At 41.8% G+C, this 16,361-nt stretch overlaps 1 protein-coding gene across 3 annotated transcripts in view; it reads right to left on the bottom strand.

The window, feature by feature from the left end:
* Positions 1–16,361, bottom strand: part of DOCK8 (dedicator of cytokinesis 8) — a 227,655-nt gene that overhangs the window by 128,789 nt on the left and 82,505 nt on the right. For all 3 annotated transcript variants that reach the window (XM_072762059.1, XM_026001584.2, XM_026001585.2), the window contains 4 exons: positions 12,918–13,130; positions 7,514–7,599; positions 2,282–2,348; positions 183–332 (listed from right to left, as the gene is read on the bottom strand). In XM_072762059.1, the coding sequence (XP_072618160.1) occupies positions 183–332; positions 2,282–2,348; positions 7,514–7,599; positions 12,918–13,130 (516 nt within the window). The remainder of the gene's footprint in view (positions 1–182; positions 333–2,281; positions 2,349–7,513; positions 7,600–12,917; positions 13,131–16,361) is intronic.

Genomic DNA, 16,361 nt, shown 5'->3' on the forward strand with positions numbered 1-16,361 from the left:
CTAGTATCCCACACAAGATTTGTGGGGAAAGGAAAAGGGGCCAGTTGAAAAGGAAACAAAGTGAATCTCAGAGAAAATGTGTGGATATACGTTCTGACATCTCTTTCACCTCAAACATGCTCCGGGAATAACAAGGAGAGCACCCGAATGCAGAATGGACAAACCAGATTGTGTTTCATTACCTTGACTACTAGGTAGATGTCTGAGGACGGATAGGTGACCGAGAATACTGCAGATCTTGCCTGACTGGATGGATCCACAGAGGGTGTGTGAGCTCGCAGAAATCCTTTGAACTGGTCTGAGTTCAGGTCACAGTGAAAATTTTCTGAGATCTGTAAACAAGGAGCAAGGCAAAAAATAAGTCACACCTGCGGTTCTCAGAGCCTCAACATGTTTAAAGAGTTAAAAAAAAACAAAAAAACAAAAAAATGTTGCCAAAGGAGTGTCATCATAGATGTGGTTTCCTGATAGTGGTGTTGGAAAAATCTGATACACATTTTTGTCACAGTGTCTAGATATTTTGGAGCTGTTTGAGAGGTGCTCCTCGAAATATTTACATTTTTATTAACCCATCCATTGTCCCTGAATACCATATAATGGCATCAATGCAACCCGGCCCTGCAGCAAAGAAGAGCTAGATGTTGTAGCTGAACTAAGAGCTGTAGCTGAGAAGTGGCTGCCCAGCAGAAACTACATCTACCAGCCTCCTTTGCGGGTGGAATGAGCATGTGACTAGATTCTTTCCAATGAACTGTGGCGCAGGTGTTGTGCCCAACAGCTGTTAACTTGGCGTAGAGTGGTGAGCGTTGTAGAATGTATAGAACTGTCAGATCCTTATGTTGCATACCCGAAACTAGTGTAAGAGTGTATGTTCCCTATATTTCAACAAACAAATGAAATACTTCCAGGCCTCCCCGACCCATCTTTTCCCCTTTTGGGGAGCTACAGTGGCAGTAACAAGTGGCTCTGGGAGGGCCATACTGAAGATGGTGGAGCTGCTGCCAGTGAGGGTTCTATAAAGACAGAGCAGCAGACCCCTAGTGAGCCACTACCCCTGCCCCCTCTCAGATTGCTAAGAAACAAAGATAGAAACTTCTTTTTTATTTTATTTTATTTTTTTTAAACTTTTTTTATTATTATTTATTTATGATAGTCACAGAGAGAGAGAGAGAGGCAGAGACACAGGCAGAGGGAGAAACAGGCTCCATGCACCGGGAGCCCGATGCGGGATTCGATCCTGGGTCTCCAGGATCGCGCCCTGGGCCAAAGGCAGGCGCCAAACCGCTGCGCCACCCAGGGATCCCTAGAAACTTCTTTTTTAAACCAGAAGTTCTTAGAATGTGGTGCCCTGACTGGCAGCTTCAGCATCACCTGGGAACCTGTTAAAATGCAGATTCTCGGGGCACCTGGATGGCTCAGTGGTTGAGCATCTACCTTTGGCTCAAGTCATGTCCCAGGGTCCTGGGATCGAGTCCCACATCGGGCTTCCCACAGGGAGCCTGCTTCTCCCTCTGCCTGTGTCTCTCCCTCTCTCTGTGTGTGTCTCTAATGAATATATAAATAAAATCTTTGGAAAAAAAAAACACTCATGGAGAAGAGGCTTAGGTACCAAAATCTTTTTCATTAAAAGCACATCATGGTTGGTGAGGTCTTCACCCTCTGGCAAATTAATACTTCTACCACACAAAATGCCTTCCATCCACAAGAAGAGCACCTCACAGCACAAAAACTCCCAAACTGAGGCAACATTACATATATATCCAAGTTTGTTAAAAATGTATTTAAATTTAAATACATGTCATCCCATACGTTGCTATTTTTTTTCTCTCTCAATCCCAAACAGGCCACCACTTCCACCAGGCCTTCCCTCTAAGATTCTTCAAAGAACATAAATGACTAACATTGCCAGATCATTCCTGCAAAAACTGCAAAGGCAATAGAATTGGATGTATCAAAGGTCATTTGATGGGCAGCCCAGGTGGCTCAGTGGTTTGGCACTGCCTTCAGTCCGGGGCCTGATCCTGGAGACCCAGAATCGAATCCCACATCGGGCTCCCTGCATGGAGCCTACTCCTCCCTCTGCCCGTGTCTCTGCCTCTCTCTCTCTCTCTCTCTCTCTCATGAATAAATAAATAAATAAAATCTTTTTTTTTTTTAAAGTCATTTGCTTTCAAATCTGATGAGTTTTGCTGCAGAGATGTCAGTATTTGAAAACACGAACCCCGCAAAATCATGAGCAGTAAATGTGCCCCCAGGGATGGGGTGTTCCCTACTTCCTTACCTTTTTCCTTTCTTTAACATCATAGAGGGCGATGCTGGCAAACAGAGGCTCAATTTCAATCTCAAACCTGTTAGAGAGAGAGAAAAAAATCAGGCGTTAAGTCAAATAATTATGAATTTGCTGAAATTGCCGTGCTATACATATTGGTTAAAAATGTACATCATTCCCAGTAATGTTTGGATAACTCCACACAGATGAGAATCATACTGGGATATTAGTGGAGAGAGATGAGAGGTTCATGGAGAATTCTCAGTCATTGGAAGCTGTGGTGGGTGGTACATTTTCCTAAAAAAACACTCATTGGTGGCACTGCAAGGGAGAGAGGGCAGGATGGTCCCCATGGTGTGATCCAACACTTATCCTCTGTAGATGTGGTGTTTTCTGATGGGAAAGCCTCTGCCTTAGGTGAAGTCTTTGTTAGCCATTTACCCTGTACTGCTAGGGTAGGAGTCCCTATTATTCAACTCTAAGGCACAAGGCTTTTCAAAGAGTAAAACAAAAACAAAACCAGTTCTGTTGCTTTTGCTTAGATTTATAGTGGGACCATTTATATGCGTGGATTGTCTGACCTTTCCTGATTCCATTGTCCGGGGAGCTGCTGGGTTGCTGGGGTAGGGAACAGAGCACTGCCAATAAACACTGAGCTGTGGGGACCCAGCGAGAGCTAGAAACATATCAGCCCAAATGGCCCATTCCCCTCGACATGGTGGGTTTGAAGACACTGCATACCCAAAGCATAATGCTTCCACATGTTATAGGATATACATGAAGTACAGACGTGCACATTCCAAGTTTCTCAGGCTAACAACCCATGATCCTGGCTCCTGCTAGCTGAGTTACCAGGCTCTGGACCACCAGCACCTCAGAAGTCATATCAATTAGACCAAATTTTGTTTCAAGGCATGTGTAAGAGGATGGCCTTGTCACTGGGTAACTGTCTAAAAAGAGGACCTTTTTAAATGACTTATTTATTTGAGAGAGAGAGAGAGAAAGAATGAGCTGGGAGGCAGAGGGAGAGAGAAACTCAAGCAGACTCTGCACTGAGCACAGAGCCCAACTCATGACCCTGAAATCATGACCTCAGCCAAAATCAAGTCAGATGCTCAACCGACTGTGCCACACAGGCACCCCTAAAAAGAGGATTTTTAAGAAGAATATTGGATGGAGGGAAGCACAGACAAAAGGGTTAGTTAGCCAAATGGCACCTGTGGGGATAAGGCAGATGGGAATGATGGCAGACTCACAGGCACTGGGTCAGACATACCTAGCTTCCGTTCTTCCTCCCACCACCAGCTCATCTGGGATCCTAATCAGGTTATTTGACTTTCCCAGTTTTGCTTATTTATCTGTAAAATGAGGAAGGGACGCTTGCTCTTCCCATTCCCCAGAGGTGTCGTAAGGATTGTGTAGGACAGTGAGTGCGAACACACCATTAGAACAGCATCAAGAAACAGCATTACCTCCAATGTCCTTCAAGGGCTGAATGGATAAACCAAACATGGCATATGCATGTGATGGACTATTATTCAGCCTGAAAAAGGAAGGACATTCTGACTCATGCTCCAACATGACCCCTGAAGGCATTGTGCTAGGTGAGACAAGCCAGTCACAAAAGACACATCTTGTAAAATCTGCTTCTATAAGGTATTTAGACAAAAAGTGATGGTGATGTCCAGGGGCTGGAGGAATGTGGATAGGAATTATTGTTTAATGAGGACAAAGTTCCAGTGGTGGAAGGAAAGAGATCTGGAAATGGGTATCTATGGCTGCACAGCAGTGAGGATATATTTAATGCCACTGAGCTGCACACTTAACAGTGGTGATGATGGTAAACTTTATGGTACAGATTTTATCACAAGCACACATGGAAAGGATTTCTATGATTATTCTATCATAGGTGAGAGCACATCGATTGTGGGCTATCCTGTGCCTATGCTCGCCAGCTGTTGCCTGGTGTGGTCAACCCATATTTAATTGTGCATTCCAAGGTCTGAGTATTGCTGTGATCTACTTAGGTGGGTACTGAGTGGTAAGTACTCCCTGGCTCAAAGAAAGAAAAGGAGAATTGACATTTGTCACATACCTACAATTGGGTTGCATTAGCCATTTGGCACGTGTTGACTCCTTTAACTTCACAACAATAATGTGATGCAAATATTACCCACTGTTTTTGAGGTGCAGGGAGATTAAGTAATTTGCCAAAGGCCACAAGATGAGGCACCGGCATGTTTGGGGTTCAGAGCCCAGCCTTTTCTGATCACAGAACCTGAGTTTTTTTTCCTATCAATGTATCTCTAAGTATAGTCCCCAGAAACTAGCATTTTGAGGCAAAAGAGGAGTTTTTGTCCCTCCCCTGAGATCTAGTGAGCCAGAATCTCTTGGGGGAAATGGTGATGCAAGGTGTCCCCAAATTTGCATTTAAAACAAATTCCCTGGGTAAACTTGAATAAAGCACACTAGTTTCCCCACCAAGGAGACCCCTCTGAGCTGAGGTTACTTTGCATAAGACAGTAGTAAATCTTACATTAAAATATTTCCCCACATAAAATGCAAAGGAGGAAAATACTTTGTTGCCATCCTCTTTTCTTCTAGGTGCTCCAAACATCTGCAGATTGGACACCAGCCTGATTCTATATGCTTGAGTTTTACATGTTTCTCAAAAAGCAAAACAGTGACAGAGGTCTCAACAGATCATAAAATCTATAGTAGTAGAAATAAAATTCTGCATGTCTGTGTCAGTGGGGAAATGAGGTCTTTAACATTATCACGTTTACTATTCCTATTTTGACATTGTAAGTTTACCTATAAGAACTTGCTTGCTGGCTTGCTTTTTTAAAAATCTGGTTTATTCAGAGTAGTTTTAGCTGGGACAACCTCTTTGGTCCATCTCTCCTCTTGCAGGTGTATGCTGCTGATACAGATGCTATTTAAGACTCTTGAGTGGGCCAAGCACCCTCAGCAAACATCTCAATTCTATCTGATTTCTGCTTTGGCAATTGGGAAAAACATCACCAGAAAACTGACAATTTTCACCAAGAGAAATCCAAATGGGTCTATTTGTTTTTTCATTAATACATGTCTCTTAGTGGCCACGTTTTCCCACCTGTGAGGACTGCTGCTGTTTACTTATTGGAAAGATCTAGAAGGCTTGGTGGCAAAGTGACATCATAAGGGAGAATTCCTCCAATCCCAAAAAGCATAGTCACTGCACTTATAAGGGGCCTGATGTGCATCCTGTGGGGGTGAGTGAGTGCCTCAGACAATGGGGCAGACTTCCTGAGCAGTGCAGAGGAGACCAGCAGCCACTTCCACTCAGCCCCCTGCTCAAGAACTAGCAGGCTCCCACTTCCAGGCTGGCTTGCATGGCTGCCTTTCTATAGCCCTGACTCGACAGAGAGCTGTTTATGAGCTGCTCATCTTGGTGCACAAGACAAAAGGCCCCCTCACTTCCCTCCCCCTATTAGTAGAGCTGGCTAGGGGGAGGGCTACAACTTCAAGGGAGCCCCCCCCCCCCCCCCCCCCCCCCCCCCCCCGCCATGGGGGAAGAGAGGAGCAGCTCTGTCTCCCTGGGTTCTCAGGAGAGGATCTGGGGAAGCTATGCATTAGAATCACAGAAGTTTATGACAGGTAGAAACTTGGAGACCATCTGGTGTTAACAGTTTCATTTATAAGTAAGAACTCAAACTCCCAGAGAAGCTCCCAGGGTTGAAATACAGCCTTGAATCCAGAATCCAGATGCCCTAATTGCAAACCAGGTGTTGCTTAAGGAGTCCATGAATTGACTTCAAGAGATGGATCACCCCCTAATGGATGAAAAAAAATGCCATGCTTATATACTGTGGCCCAGATAGAGCATTTACAACTTAATATTTTCAAAAGAGTCTGTGATTTGAAGTTGGAAGAATTCTCTGAAGTAGCAGTCTGCACAAGAGGCATGTAAACACCACCCAAGTGGATATGCAAGACAACTTGTTAGTGTGCTGGAAGAAGTTACTCTAATTTATTTTCATTTATTTAGTTCATATTTTAAAATTTCTTGTTTATGTACATTCAATAATGTATATATTAATATGCATGTACAAAACTAATACACATATACAGTGGACATGGGACTTCTACTCTGAATGTAAACAATCAAAAAGATTTGGAGATAATTGCTTTAAAGTACATGGGGCAAACAGTTGGCCCACAAGATGAATCCAGACTGCAAATGATGAGCTGTTGTATAATTTGTAAAAAGGAAATGAGAAGGTATTTAAGAAGTCAGGAGATTATTCAGAAGTCTGAATTTAAAAAGAAGGAAGGAAGGAAGGAAGGGAAGGAAGGAAGGAAGGAAGGAAGGAAGGAAGGAAGGAAGGAAGGAAGGAAGGAAAGAGAAAGAAGAAAGAAAGAAAGAAAGAAAGAAAGAAAGAAAGAAAGAAAGAAAGAAAGAAAGAAGAAAGAAAGAAAGAAAGAAAGAAAGAAAGAAAGAAAGAAAGAAAGAAAGAAAGAAAGAAATCTGAATTTCCAGCTCCTCTTGAAAAAGCAAAAACAAAACCAAAATAGACAGTTGGCAAAAATGGGCCTGTGTCCTTGGATGGCAAGAATTGCCCTTGCCAGCAGTGGGTAACCCCTTAAAATATCTTGCTACAGTCCACACTGCTCTCTGGTCCTCTGCTGTCCCCCAGCACTGAGACTGGGTTTCAGTTGCATTTAATGTTGTGCTTCAATAAATAACAAACAAGTCTCTAGGAAAAAAAAAAAAAAAAGAAGCAGCAGCTCTAATTTGTAGCATCGTCTGAATTCTATGTTGTAAATATTCCACCACGGCCAGTCTCAAGATACGGACGTGAGGTCACTGAACACAGAGCTGGGTTCATCTCTGCTAGGTTCAGCTCTGAGGAATTAGAGAGGACTCCAGTATACCATTCACTGGTTTTCAGGGGTTTTTTTGCTGCCCAGCTTTCCCTGTTCCTTTGGTTACTGTAGGCTGTTTCACTCCGTTACCTTACATGACTCACTTCAGGGTGTGCCTTCCCTGGGACAGAGGAGCGACTGTCAAAGGCTGGGCAGGAATAGAATCTGGGTCTAGCTGACTCCAAACTCTGTTCTTCCCACTACGTCACAGCCGCACACTGTTGCAAGAGCACTGGAGGACCCTCCCCGTTCAAGCTCTGTCCACGGAGATGCAGCTTATATGTAAAAGGCGAGATAAACCTCTGTGTAGTGGTTAGTACGTTCGCCGGTACTTACTTCAGAGTCAGCACCTTGACCAGTATTCTGTTGCCCAGATGTTCCTTAGGACATTCTGGTACTGGACGTATTTCCACCGCATCCTCCTATGGTCGGTAAAGAAATCATAAGTGAACTTCCAGGAGGGGTTCCAGTTGGAGAGAGTCCAGGGAAGGGAAGGCTGCTGTCCAGCACTCACCCTGCATTCATTTCTAATAGTGGGATAACACTTTTAAAGACTTTTATAAGAGAGTTTATTATTCAACCCCAAGTTTCGAAGTCAACATTGACGGCAAACAATTTCTCCTTTCCAAAAGCTAGGCATTTAAGACAAAGAGACAGAGGGAGGAAGGAAGGAAATGTGAACATGAATATGGCTGAGTAACATCCACCAGATGGCATTGCAAAATCTTATACCTATTGTTGGTATTGTTGGCTTTTTTTTTTTTTTTGGCCTGCTCTAAGTACATATTCAGAATACTTCTCCTGCCAAGGTTTTACTAGTAAATGGTGAGTTTCAGACTTGAAGTCTGATTCAGAATAGCTCGCATCAGGCTGTATGTAAACCATCAATATTTAAAATATAGTATCTTTCTCAGGTCACTGTGTTCTTAAACAGGTGATAGAGATTTGAGGTTGATGCATAGGTTCTACACACACATATCCAGCTAGAGCTTGCTGAAGTTCTAAATACAGGAAACTTAGTAATGACAAATTAGTAATGACAAATGCAATTATACAGTTTTTTGGTTGGTTGGTTTGTTTGTTTGTTTGTTTTACCACATTTGGGACTCTATTTTACCACATTGGAACTCAAGACTTAAAGAGAAATATACCAAGGCCCTAAGGTAACTTTTAACATTCAAATCTAAATTATCAAAGTATCTTCATTATATTTATGTATGCAAAGATAATAATGCAAAGCCCTGAAAACTTTAATCTCTGCTCTTGCAGTTGACTATCTACAGCTCACAAGAGTCCAAAGAATAGAGTCATGTCTAATTGTATTTTCCTGGGCCATAAGTGATGGGAGCCTCCCATAGCAAAGTAACATCTTTTGAAATAGCAGTAGAATCACCTCCTCAGTAAATCTGCACCCAGATTCATGAAACAAACTCACTTCTACTCAAAACTCTATTCTTTAAGGTCCAATCCTGTGTTTATCAGCGGGCCATCCTGGCCGCTGAGCTTGTTTCAGAGGAGGCACTGCTTGATGCCCACACTGAGCTCAACTCTCTCAGAGCAAACTGGCACTTGCAGGGTGATCAGAGCAGGTGCATGGAGAAGGGAAGCACCCTCCCTCATTGGAGAAGAGCCCCAACATACATTCATGGGTTTCTAAGGCTACCTCTCTGGTCTAGATTCGAACTTTCAAGGTTCTTCGTTAAAAGCTTTTCATTTAGAAAATGGAAACATACTCAAAAGTAGAGAGAATAATGGAATGAACCATCTTTACCCATCATGTAAGTTTCAATATGTTTAACTCATGGGCAATCTGGCTTCACCCATACTCCCACTTACTACCTCCCCCTACTCAATAGTGGATTACTTGGCAGCAAAGCCTCAGACATCATAGAACTTCATCTGTACATATTTCAGTACAAATCTCTATAAGATAAAGACTTCTAAAAACGCACAGCTGTCAGGGCGCCTGGGTGGCTTAGTCGGTTGAGTGTCTGCCTTTAGCTCAGGTCATGATCCTGGTGTCCTGGGACTGAGTCCCATGTTGGGCTCCCTGCTCAGTGGGGAGTCTGCTTCTCCCTCTGCCCCTTCCCCATTTATTCTCTCCTTCTCTCTCAAATAAATAAATAAAATATTTAAAACATAAATAAATAAAATAAAAAATAAAACTGCACAGCTGTAATGCCATTGATTTTTTAAAAAATTAACAGCAATTTCTTATTGTCACTAAATATTTAGTTCATTCCAAATTTCCCCAACTATCTCAATTCTTTTTTGCAGTTAGTTTGTTAAATCATGATCCAAATGAGGTTTAGATATTGATGCATTTCCTAAGTCTCTTCTAATCTATATGCATTTTTTAAGCCTTTATAGTTATCTGAAATTGGAACTAGTTCCCAGAGAAGGAGAAGAGCAAATATGAAGTTCGAAGTGGATATCTGGTCTGTGGCCATACCACCCTGAACATGGCCTATCTTGCCTGAAGTAGATGTCCGTTGTTTTATCTTCTTGAGTGTGTGTGTATGTATGTATATATAAAAATAATATAATATATATGTATTTATATTATAAATATTATAAATACATATATATTATGTACATATAAATATATTATGTATATGTATGTATATATTTACATTTCTGTATATAATATATACATGCATACATAAATGTGTGCATATATAGATATGTATATATATTTTTGTATATATCTCTAAATATACATATAGATATTTAAAGAGGGACAGAGACAGAAAGGGAGGGAGAGAGTAAGAGAAAGAGAAGGACAGTATGAGAGATGTCTTCTATCAGTTGACCCAACACACTGAGGCCAACTCTACATCTGTCTGCCTGTGATTGCATTATGTGGGCCTATAAATATCCCCCACACCCATACTACTTTTTTTTTCTTAATTGGTTTTTAGTTGAGTTATGTTACTTGCAGCTTAGGCAGTCTGAATGCAAACCCTTCTGCAATTCAGAGGATAGTGGCACCTTCTTAGGGACCAACCCATAGGATGCCTTTTGCAGAACCAAGAGTGAATCAGGACAAGAACTCCCCTCCTAGAGGCCTGGGGGTTGTGTTTTACTTTTATCTCTCTTGTAGGCTTAGTCATAATTTAAATATAATAGCTCACCTCTTTTCTCATCCTCTTCACCAGGAAATAAAGTCATGGTAATAAGAAATAGTTTTGTTAAGGTGTTTCACAAAAAAAAAAAAAAAAAAAAAAAATCAGTGTGTGTGATTAGTTCATGGTAGCCAGAAATTTACCCCTCTTCCACAGGACTATCTTTGGAGAAAGTTCAAATTACAAGGACAAATGCAATCTCTGTATGTATGAGCTTCAAAATATTAAAGACTGGAATGGGGGCCTCCCAGAATTTTCGACATACTAATTTACAAATAATTGGTACACTAAATATAAAGCACTCCTCTTCACCCAATAAAGAGGGCCTCTTAGGACCTCTGCTAGATTATAACTTTCAATCCTAATCAAGTTTCTGCATCATTTCAGAGACCATAAAAAAAAGTTCTTCTACAGAATCTGTGATTCATTCTTGCAATTGGTGGGAGACTGAACACCCTCCCACTTAATCCCATGAAGGCTGATATCTCACTAGATATACCCTTCTCATCCTTTCATTGTTTTGTCTCTCCTGGTGTCCACTTCGGGATACTTTCTTACATACTGGCATCTCCACTATGGAGCTGAGAGGAAAAGGAATACAAGCAGAAGTCAAATCTGGCAGATATAATATTTCTTGACAAAGATGGTAAAAAAAAAAAAAAACCTTAAAGTTTTATATGGAAACTGAAGAGTTATGATATTTAGTGTGATGGTTCATATCATCTTTGGATTTCAATTATGTGTGCTCTTATGCCAGGTAGTCATATGTAGATACCTAAGTAGGGGCAAACATAAAGTTTGGGGTTAATGGGTTAGGATCCCCATTCTGTACTTTAATTTGCCTGAGAGGTTACTTAACCTCCCTGACTCTTACTCTGCAATCTGAAGAATGGAGGTGATACAACGCTGCCCACATTATTCGTAGTTATTTTTAATCTGCCTCATTCAGAAAAGGATTTGAGGCCACTACAAATGAAATAAATAGATGAGAAAACCAACGTAGTTGGAATATAATAATAAGAAAGAAAGAAAGCTGAAGTAAATTCCAATAAGTTAGCCACTTGATTTCACTGGGGAAATGGAAACTCTTAGGAGACTGTGTGCATCTTGTAATCAGCTCTCCTGAAGTCTTTACTTAGGGTCAAATTCCCATTTGCTGCTTTTTTTTTTTTTTTCTATTTTCTGCTTCTAAATCTAGTGGCTAGCAGAAAATAGAAAAAAAAAAAAAAAGCAGCAAATGGGAATTTGACCCTAAGTAAAGACTTCAGGAGAGCTGATTACAAGATGCACACAGTCTCCTAAGAGTTTCCATTTCCCCAGTGAAATCAAATTCTTCTCTATCCCAAGACTTGAGAGACAATTTCTCTCTGGATCCTCACTGAGGCAGGTGCTGGATGAGGAGTAGGTCTGTGTCCTTGATAATATTTGCACAGTGGACATAACGTCACATCTCATGACTGCAGCTTCCATACTGTACTTTTTGCCCTCATCCAAGGGCTGAGTCAGCAAACACAATGCCCAGGGGGCTCCACCAGGTTTAAGAAGCAGGCTCCCTAGCGGTCTTCTTGCTTGATCCAAAAATTAAATGTCAAACATTTAGAGGCATGGATGGATCGCTTATGTTTTATGCAAAAATGCCCCCCAAATTGTGCATCTTACAACTGAACTTTTGATAAAATTTGGACAGCAGAGATATTGCCATAGCCAGTTCTGGCAAGAACCAGAAGCACAAACATTCTGACATACAGAGGAAAGACACAGAGCCTCATATCAAGTATGAGGAGCCTACAGGGGCTGGAATAATGGTCACTATTCATCCCATCCGAAGTGCCCTAAGGAGTAAATACAAGGCAAAGCCAAAATATCAAATTGATCTCTGTTAGCTCCGATATATAATGACGTGAACAATCAGGATCCTGAAGTTTGTGCATTAAGACCATAGCTATGATAGTTCTATTGATTGATTATTATTTTTAAAGATTTTATTTATTTATTCATTATTCATGAGAGACACACAGAGAGAGAGGCAGAGACACAGGCAGAGGAAGAAGCAGACTCCTGCAGGGAGCTTTATGTGGGACTTGATCCCAGGACCCTGGGACCACAACCTGAACTAAAGGCAGACACTCAACCACTGAGCCACCCAGGTGCCCTGCTATGATCATTTTAGACTAGAATGTTTTCAAAGTAATTCTCCTCAGGTTGTTCATAGAGATTATCAAAGATCTTAGCACTTGAGAATATCAAAGTTTAAGGAACACATGTCTTGACAGATAAACTGCAAATATACCACCAAAGAACTGAATGGTTTGACTCACTTAAGATTACTACATGTAGACCCTTGAAATGTTCTGAGGATTGAATGAGACAAAATCAGTGAAAGTGTTTTGTAAAGAGCAGTGAAAATCCTGGTTATTGTTGGAATCTCTTTTGGAGGACTGATCAATAACTGGCTTTGTGATTCCATAGGCTTATCTTAGGGAAAAGAATGGCCCAGAAATCATACCACTAAGCATCCTGATAGTGCTATACAGGAATGACAAACAATAATATTTTCCTGGAGACTCTCTGTTTTCCTCACTGAGACTCTCCAGCATGGAGATGGTGGCACCCACCTCATCCACTGATGGGTACAGGGCAAAGAGCTCGGCCTGCCGATTGCTCCTCCGGGCCTCTTCATTCTGCTTCTCGAAGTCCTCAGCACTCACTTGCTGCAGGAGGTTTTCCAGCCGCTGATCAGGCTGCAGGCTGCGGAGGTCGAAGCCACAGGCAGTGAGGGGGCCTTTCCCAGACACGTCACAGAGCACGTTTAAGTGGCGGGGGCGCACCTGCAAGAAGACACCCATGTTGTGAGAGGGATCGTGGCTCTAAAATAAGAACAAAAGAATCTGGGGTGTATCTGCCCTGCTCCCAAGTGGGATTACAGAATCAGGCCTCAAGCTGCTTCTGAGCAAACTATGGGTTTGACAAAAACCACATCTTTGGCTTCCTGGCCCTGAGTATCCTAAAATTAAATATCTCCTTCCCACCTGGAAGCAGGTAATTGCTCATCAAATGTAGATAAACTGGTCTTTAGAAAAGGTTTAAAAACAGTACTGTGGGGGCACCTGGGTTCCTCAGTTGGTGAAGCATTTGCCTTTGGCTCAGGTCATGATCCTGGGGTCCTGGGATCGAGCCCTGCATTGGGCTCCCTGCTCAGCAGAGAGCCTGCTTCTCCCTCTCCCTCTGCTATTCCCCCTGCTTGTGTGCTCTCTCTCTCTCTGTTGAATAAATAAATAAAATCCGAAAAAGAAAGAAAGGAAGGAAGGAAAAGAAAAGAGCACTGTGTTTCTATTAGTTTGGGGCATGTTCTTTTCTGGAGATTAGAAGTCAAGTCTCTTGTGAACCTCGCTCAAGTCTCATACTCATGAGAACAGAACTGGAATAAGTGTAACAGAGAGGAGTCTGGACTGGACTATTTAGGGACCTCATCCTGATCTCAATTTCAGAAGCTGGTTTTTGAAACTGGAAAATAAGATGATCTGAAAGGAGCCTTCCAAATTAAACCTCATATAAGTTCCCAGCTGCATCTTATCCTTCCAAAGACAGCAATGTGGGAGTAGGAATACACTTCTATGGGACTTTAGTAACAGTTTTAGGAATAACCACCAGAACAAAAAGAAGAAAAGCATTTGCTATTCAAGTAGTGTCCACTTTTAGCTGCAGTGTGTTTGAAAAAAAGAGTTTTTTTCAATAAAGCAGATGCTTTATTTCATTAGCAATGTGTCAGTAACGGGAAACGGCAAACCCAACCAAAGACTTGGTAAAGACTATACAATCACTATCAATATGTCATAAGAATATAGATGAACTATTATAAAACGTCTACAAAATTAATGGTAAAATGTTATCCTAAAGTTCTAGCAAATGGACATGCTATTATACAATTTCTCTATAATATATATTTTCTGTGACATTCATCTACCTTATAAAAGGTACTCTGCTAGATCATAAATTTTACCTGACTGAATGTGCTAACAATAAATTAGCACTTTAATTTTTTTAAGATTTTATTTATTTGTTCATGAGAGACAGAGACACAGGCAGAGGGAAAAGCAGGCTCCATCCAGGGAGCCCAATGTGGGACTCGATCCTGGGTCTCCAGGATCACGCCCTGAGCCGAAGGCAGGCACTCAACTGCTGAGCCACCTAGGCATCCCAAGCACTTTAATTATTGATACTTTTTTAGCTTAGAAATTATGAGAGCCTTGGGAGAACGAATTTACGAAGTTACTTTGAAAGGATATCAAGATATATACATATATACGTATGTAAATATATATATAATCTCCAGAATTTATCCTAAGGGTATAACCGGACAAGTGAGCAAGGATTGTGAAGACAAGAGCATCTCTGGAACATTGTAGTAACAAAATAATAGAAACTATCTAAATTTCTTTTTTTAATAAAGATTTTTACTTATTTATTCATAGAGACACAGAAGGAGAGAGAGAGACAGAGAGAGAGGCAGAGACATAGGCAGAGGGAGAAGCAGGCTTCATGCAGGGAGCCTGATGTGGGACTCAATCCCCGGTCTCCGGAATCACACCTCGGACTGAAGGCGGCACTAAACCACTGAGCCACCGGGGCTGCCCTCTAAATGTCTCCCCAAAGAGACAGCACTAAAAGATCTTGGAACTTCCATCCAATGGAATGTTATGCAGCCATTTAAAGAAAACCCAAGTAAACATGTATTCACTGGAAGAGAAAGGTGATCACCTCACAGTGTATTAATATGAAAAAAGAAGGCATCCAGTATTATGTATAATGTGATCTAATTTTTATGGAATATATATGTGTGTACCATGGAGTTGCATCATATATATGTATTGAACTTATGTAAATTCGGGCACTTGGCCTTTCCATTCCACACAGAAGGTGCCAAGAATGGGAGTGACATGGGAAGATGTTGCCGATTGTCTCACTGTCTGAGCATCCCTGCGTGAGTATTAGTCTAACACTTAAAAACATACAACTTTTGTGTAACTTGGCTCCACAACACAGCCGATGACTTAACTGAGCACTGAGTATGCTGAAATGGGTGTGCTTTATGGAGGTGATGGTCATTGACCTACTGTCTCTCAGCTCCAAATTTTATACTCTGTGATGCTGGGCCTGGCATTTAGCAAGTCACATTTCCGCTTTGCCACCTCCTTCTTTTGGGTTCTGCCAGTAATAGGTGCTCTAAAGAGATTGGGTAGCTGGAGAAGGGAAAGGGGACTGGCTCCTCCCTCTTTGTTGAAGCTCCTCCTACCTTGGTAGTGGCAATTGGTTCTAGAGTCCAGCTTCTTTGGGCGCTTCCAGAACCATCCTTATCTTACCTCCTTGGAGGTACCAGCACCAGCCAGACAGTCCCACCTCCTAAGAGGTCAGAGTCCAGACTCTCAGATTCTGTGGGATCTTTCCTCTGAGATCCCCAGAGATTTGAGTTCCAGCTCTAAGGCCACTCTTTAGAGCTTCTAGGTTCTGATAACTCTAATACTCTTCCAACCAGACCCATGGTTCTTGAATATGGTCTCGGGACCAGTAGCATCAGCATCTCCTGGGAAATGCTAATTATAAATGCAAATTATCAAGTGCCACTCCAGCCTAATGAATCAGAGACTCTGGGTGGTACCTAGCAATCTGAGTTGGAACAAGCCCTCCAGGCGATTGCAGTGAAGCTCTAGTTTTAGAGCCACTGCCCCAGGATGGTGTGCGGGTTCCTGCTCGTACAATTTCTAATTTCTATAGGACTTCAATTTTCCCATTTCATTCTCTGAGTCCTCCAAAATTGTTTAACCAATCTCTATATTAAATTTATTTTGTTGGGCAACCTGGGTGGCTCAGTGGTCTAGCACCACCTTCAGCCCAGGGCCTGATCCTGGAGGCCCAGGATCGGGTCCCACGTCAGGCTCCCTGCACGGAGCCTGCTTCTCCCTCTGCCTGTGTCTCTGCCTCTCTCTCTCTCTCTCTCTCTCTCTCTCTCTCAAATAAATAAATAAATAAATAAAATCTTTAAAAAATAATTTTAAAAAAAT

The sequence above is a fragment of the Vulpes vulpes genome, chromosome 1 (genome assembly GCF_048418805.1).
Source record: "Vulpes vulpes isolate BD-2025 chromosome 1, VulVul3, whole genome shotgun sequence".
NCBI classification, from domain to species: domain Eukaryota; kingdom Metazoa; phylum Chordata; class Mammalia; order Carnivora; family Canidae; genus Vulpes; species Vulpes vulpes.